Source organism: Pogoniulus pusillus, chromosome 3 (assembly GCF_015220805.1).
Source record: "Pogoniulus pusillus isolate bPogPus1 chromosome 3, bPogPus1.pri, whole genome shotgun sequence".
NCBI classification, from domain to species: domain Eukaryota; kingdom Metazoa; phylum Chordata; class Aves; order Piciformes; family Lybiidae; genus Pogoniulus; species Pogoniulus pusillus.
In genome coordinates this window covers 33,389,008-33,395,740 of record NC_087266.1, presented here as the reverse complement: position 1 = coordinate 33,395,740, position 6,733 = coordinate 33,389,008, and the positions used below count along the sequence as shown (strand labels likewise).

General features: G+C 41.2%; 1 protein-coding gene across 1 annotated transcript; it reads right to left on the bottom strand.

The window, feature by feature from the left end:
- Positions 1-513: 513 nt before the first annotated feature.
- Positions 514-6,722, bottom strand: MZT1 (mitotic spindle organizing protein 1). The gene is made up of 3 exons (XM_064174142.1): positions 6,647-6,722; positions 4,705-4,850; positions 514-2,651 (listed from the first exon to the last, which is right to left on the bottom strand). The coding sequence occupies exons 1-3, from the start codon at positions 6,693-6,695 to the stop codon at positions 2,628-2,630; spliced, it is 219 nt and encodes a 72-aa protein (XP_064030212.1). The 5' UTR covers positions 6,696-6,722; the 3' UTR covers positions 514-2,627.
- Between the last annotated feature and the right edge of the window lie 11 nt (positions 6,723-6,733).

Below are 6,733 nucleotides of genomic sequence, written 5' to 3'. Positions count from 1 at the left end.
CAATAGAGGAAAATGAAAAGCACCGAGAGAAACTTGTACTCCATTAAGATTTTGCAATTATTTTGGGCACGTTTACTGCGCTTTACAGAAAAAGTTTAAGTTCCACAAGTGATAAGTTGCAGACTTAGATGTGACTCCTGGACACAGGAAGAATGTTCCCCAGTCTTTTCACATTTTTGAAATGCAGTACTTGGACTATATAAAATTAAGTAAAAGAGCCAGTGGCTCACTTGTGTTGATGTGACCCGAGGTTTTCACATTTCACTGTCTTCAGAATTCCTAAGCAAAATGAAATTTAACCATCTTTCATTCTAGAGATACCTTAATGTTTTCAAGAAACATGACAGACTATATTCAGAAAGCTAAAACATTAGTTCAAAAAGGCTTTCAAGTGTTCAAGAGTGAGCAAGACAGCATCATTTAAAAGTCTTCCACTTGGTTATCTTGAAATTTTAACAACATCCTCCTGGAAATATTTTTTAGGCCAGACTACCCAGAAATAATGACAAGTGATTCAGTGTAATAAATAGTTTTTTATTCTCTCTGCCAGCAGTATGAGTTACTTAGCTTCCTTGATTGCTTTTCACAGAGCTGTGACCTAGAGTGCATACAATGTAACTTCTTAAGTAGAAAAGATTTTTCTCTGCACAAAAAAAACCAAACAAACCTAAACCCAAAAACATTTGACTTAACTAAGACTCCAAGTTCATTCCCAAATGTGCTGCATCATAGACTCAAACAGGTTGGAAGAGACCCCCAAGATCATCCAGTCCAACCTAGCACCCAGCCCTGTCAAATCAATTAAACAATGGCACTAAGTGCCTCAGCCAGGCATTTCTTGAACACTTCCAGGGACAGCGACTCCACCACCTCCCTGGGCAGCCCATTCCAATGCAAGTCACTCTCTCTGGAAACAACTTCCTCCTAACATCCAGCCTAGGCCTCCACCGACACAACTTGAGTCTGCGTGCCCTTGTTCTGTTGCTGGTTGCCTGGCTGTGCTAGTTTGAAGCAGGTTAGAATATTTTGGTGAGAAAAAGTAGATCATAGGCTGTGAAAGGAAAACAATGGTGATGTCTACTCCCCTCAGAGTCTTGCTGAAGAAGAAATGTAAACATTAGATAACACTCTCGCCATTTTTGTCACACTGTGCTTTGGGCTTCTGACTGAGCTGCAGCTCCCTAACCTCACCTTCCACTCACCTTTGCTTCTAAACCTCTTGGCTGAACCTCTATTCCTCTTTAGGACTGGGGTAAGGTTGAGAGGGGCAGGGAGAAGGTGCAGGGGTGGTTGAGAGCCCCTCCTGGGGACTCAGGTTTCTGGGAGGGGAGTTGTGTTTCCGTATTACCTTTTACCTTGTCTATTTCTGTTTATAACTGTATATACTGTGAATATCTGCTTATATATTGTGCTAGCTGTAAATAAATAGCTTCATTTATATTCCCAGAGCTGTTTGAGTCTAGTTGGGTATTTCTAAAGTGTGTGGGGGGGCGGGGTACACCCAAACCATCACACTGGCAGAAGAGACCAACTCCACCTGGCTACAGCCTCCCTTTAGGTAGTTGTAGACAGCAACGAGGTTAGCCCTGAGCCTCCTCTTCTCCAGGCTAAACAACCTGCATCCTGTTGAACTTGGAGGTTATTTGAGGTCTCATTAATGCCACACCTTGAAATCATGCTAACAACAACCAAAAAAACAAAACCAAACAAACATTTCAAAAGCTTTAGCAGCAGCAGATAAAGAATATACACGGAAACATTTTCTTATGAAGCAGAATTCCTAGATACAAGGATATTTGCCGGATAGTAACATGATAAACAATTTACTGTTATAAAAACTAGGTTTAGCACCAGTGAAGATCTAGTGCTAAATGAGAAGACATTCCTACATCAAATGAGTGTTTCAGACTCATTGATTCACATTAATTCTATCTATTTTTTCCTCACATGCTTTCACTGGGCAGAAACACTATAGCCTTAGTATTTTTAGGTCTAGTAATGAGAACAAATGGAGCATTTGAACTTCATTAGATATTCCATGTAATTAAAAATTTGAATTTGCATACATTCCTGTATGGCTAATTGAAGTTCATTTGTTATCCCAGTTAAAAACTTTTCCAGCTATTTGAATCAAAAGAACAATTCCTTCACTACATTATCAAAAGTGTTTTATTTCTTACTTTTAGTCTCAATCTAAGTCCTTATCCCTTACCTAGGTAAGGATAGCCAGAACGGGCTTCCTTCCTACCTGTTCCATAATGCAGATGTAGTTTTTCCTCCAAAGCAAGAAGTAAAAACAAAAACATGGTATCACTTCTAACAAGCTATACTCATTATAACAATGTTCATTGCAAAACACTAAGTTCTGGCATGATATAAAAAAGATTTGATGCCAAAAAGCAGCAATTGCACTATAATCACAAACAATTCACAAAAATACCAAGCAATGAGACTATTGGTGAACATATAGAAGCTTTTCAAGCTATTCTATACATCATCCTTTTCAAGGTAACAGCAGTATTCTGAAACCTTTGCACATAAACTTATTTCACTGTTCTGAATAGTGGCAATCTTCAAAGCCTGTTAACTTGAACATGGCATTTCTCACACAGAAATCTTCTCCCACGTCAGCCAGTCATATTTTCAGCAGCCTGAAACCAGAAGAGAACTACATTTATTGCAAGTCACCAAAAGCAGACACGATGTAGATGAAATTAAATCTTTTCTTATAATTCACCCAGAGAACACATCTAAAAATACACCAGTTACAAACATCTTAAGATGTGTACTGTTGTTCTCCAATGAATACTCTAAAAATAATGCTGTCAACTGCCATTAACCTTTAGTAGCATAATCATTACTGTTTGTTTGTGTTAACTATAGCCTGTATCTCAGCAACTTCCATCCTGTTTATTTCACCCCAGTGATTTCAAGAAGTGCACAAATGCATGATATTGTTTTCTTTGACATTTACTTCTTTATACAATTTATATTAGTACAAAACTCAGAAGAGCAACACTGATCATAATGGCATAAATCACACCGGCAATAATTTGGTTATGAGACAGGCAAGGGATAACAACAAGAATGCTACAAGTAAAAGCAAAGTAAAACAATCCTCAATTGCTTATATACATGATTAGACATACATATCTACACACACATTTATGATTGCTTATCCATATTATACATTTGTGTACGTAGGAAGAAGTTAAAAATGAAACAAAAGAAGGTTGAAAACTTGTAAAAAAATGGGCTTGATTAACATCTATCTAGTAAAAAAATCATAGAATCAGTCAGGGCCGGAAGGGACCACAAGGATCATCTACTTCCAACCCCCCCTGCCATGGGCAGGGACACCCTACCCTAGAACAGCCTGGACACAGCCTCATCCAGCTTGGCCTTAAACACCTCCAGCAATGGGGCCTCAACCACTTCCCTGGGCAACCCATTCCAGCCGCGCACCACTCTCATGCTCAACAACTTCCTCCTCACATCCAACGTGAATCCACTCATCTCCAACTTTGCTCCATTGCCTCTCACTCCCTGAGAGTCTAAAAAGTCCCTCCCTAGCTTTTTTTGTAGGCCCCTTTCAGATCCTGGAAGGCCACAAGAAGGTCACCTGGGAGCCTCCTCTTCTCCAGACTCAACAGCCCCAACTCTTTCAGACTGTCCTCACAGCAGAGCTGCTGCAGCCCTCTGAGCATCCTTGTGGATGCTGGACACGCTCCAGCACATACGCATCCGTCTTGTAACAGAGGCTCCAGAACTGGATGCAGTAATCCAGGTAGGGTCTCACGAGAGTGGAGTAGAGGGGGAGAATCACCTCTCTGGACCTGCTGGCCACACTTCTGATGCAGCCCAGGATCTGGTTGGCAATCTGGGCTGCAAGTGCACACTGCTGGCTCATGTTGAACTTCTCATCCACCAGTATCCCCAAGATCAATCTGAATACTGAATTTTATAAGAATCAGAATGCAGTCTTCTAGACCAGAGATAGGTAGGCTAGCTACAAGCTTTCCCTGACACCTCTCTAGAAATGAAAAAAAAATACATTAAAAAGAAACCATGATGTTTAGGTAGACAATAAAGAATAAAAAACCTTTAAGAGGCAAGTGAGGATTCTTTCATAAGGTCTCTCAGCTAAACAGGTAACTGCTAAACTGTGTAAAGCTTTACTATATATATATATATATATATATATATACCCCCATCCACCATGAAATCATCTCTTGTTTGTCTCTGGAGAGATCCAGAGCACAGGTTAACATAGTCAAACCAATATGTGAAGATTACATTAACAAGCTGTATGGACCTGTTCATGGACCTGCTGCATGCTACTAGGGCTAAGGTTGTAGTAAGGCTGTGATAGGGGCTAAAAGAGAATGTGAAAAAAACAATTATGATATGATGCAGATAACGGAGCAACAGTGGATAAAAGTGCCCCCCTAAAAAAAAATTCAGCCTCTTGGTTGTTGGTTTTCTTCCTTCAAATGATTTAATTTTTTTCTGAAGAGCTTTTTTTTTTTAATCTCTTCTTGCTTCATGTCCCACTCAGTTTATCTATTGACTCTTCTATGGGACACTTAATTTCCTTATCAAAAAAGAAACAATATATAAAAGAACAATTCACAAATAGAAACACACACAAGTTGAACATACTTCTGACACAGATGTACAATCTTTGGAAGCAAAAAAAATTACCTTTAGAGCTTCTGTAGCTTTACGCAGCTCTTTAATAACAGATGATAATGCTTCTGGGTTGATCCCCTGTTCACAAAGTCGCACACAAATAGACAATGTCTCCATGTCCAAGCCAGTGTTTAATATTCTTGAAATTTCAAACAGAACTGTAACAGAAATTAAAGTCACTTCAATCCCTACAGACTATAAAATTTCAGTGATCAAAAATGTTATTCATCAGCATTTAATCTCTACAGTAAAATCTCTGAACATCGCAGCTGTGGAAAGCTCCTGCAATGTTAACTGCAACACCACCATTCACACTCAGCTTTCCAGTGTAAGCTGGAAGCCATGGCTTCTAACAAATACCATGCTCTTCTGGTTCAGTTAAAGTGGCTGAAGCAGTATTTTTCTCACCAGTTCAACTTTTGAAGGTCTTAGCTAAGAAATCCTTATGTAACAACAGCCATAAATGTAATATAAAGGGAGGATCCTGAGAAAATAAACACAAAGTAATATCCCCTTGAACACTCCCTTGCCTCTAGTCCCTCATCTCAACATTTCTAGAGAAAGTCTCTACATTTAACAACCCTTGGGGGATTTCCTGGCAGCTTCCTGCTTTGCTTGAAACCCATATAAGCCTCTGGCGTAACCATTCCGTGGAATTCTAGACTTTCACACAATACATCACAAAGATACACTTCCAGAACATGTCAACTTTGACTCCTGACAGTCAGGCTGGAAGCAAAAATTAGCACCTGATGGTTACTCACCCTGCTGATATTTGTCATGGCTTACAAACCACAGAATCAGAGAATCACAGAATTTCTCAGATTGGAAAAGACCTTCAAGCTCACCAAGTCCAATCATTAGTTTCATACAGACAAGTCCTTGACTAAACCAAATCCTTCAGCACAACATCTAATCACTATGAATCACTATGCTTGGAAAGGGCCACAAGGAGCATCCAGTCCAGCCTTCATCCCAGCAGCCTTCATCACTAGACCACAGCCTCAAGCACCACATCCACTCTCCTTTTAAACACCTCCAGGGACGGTGACTCCACCACCTCCCTGGGCAGCCTGTTCCAGTGCCTGACCACTCAGGAAAAAACTTCCTCCCAACAGCCAACCTAAACCTCCCCTGATGCAACTTGAGGCCATTTCCTCTTGTCCTATCATTAGTAACTGGGGAGAACAGACCAGCTCCAGCCTCACTACAACCTCCTTTTAGGTAGTTGTAAATAATATATATATTATAGATCATATACAAGTAATAATATATATATTCTATATATATATAAAAATGTGAAATACTTTCCACTGCTCCCAGGGCCACTTCTCTTAATACTCTCCATCCTGCAATGTCAATTCTTTCATACCAGAAACTTGTGTAAGTCTCTAACACTGATCACCCTTCTGAAAAACTTTTTCACTGTTGTTTTTTTCCCCCCACTCGTTTTCTGACATGAGCCATTCAGAGGCACAAGACATTGGGGTTCACATCAGCTCAGCTGCTGCCATGCACAGGGCCACAAGGCTGGGCCTCTCTAACATTAACTTAAGACTAACCATTTCGAATGACAGTAATTTTTTAAAAGGCATATGTAGGTATTTACAAAGAGTAACGTCCCTCTAAATTAAACAACAGCTAACGGAAAAAGCCGAGAAAAGCCCCAGGCGGCTAACGCGGACCAGTGCTACGTGCACATCTGAAGCGTTTCGGAGATCACGCATAGCGAGAAAAGTACTACACACCGAGTTTCCAATCCACTCCCAACCGCAAACCTCTTCGCAGGAGAGGTGGCAGGGTCAACTCGGAGCCGGCTCAAGGCCTCGCAGGCTACAGAGGAGAAGGAATTACTTATACAATTCCACCTCACAGCGGCCCGAGGCAGGCCCGGATCGGCTAGCCGAACCTGGCTGCCGTTCACAGCATTGGCTCCCCCTCCTCCGTCACCCACCGTCCATGGTCTCCCGCACCGCGTTGAGGCTGGCGGCGTTGCTCGCCATGGCGACCCGGCACCACTCCTCCCCTCCCACCCGGAAGC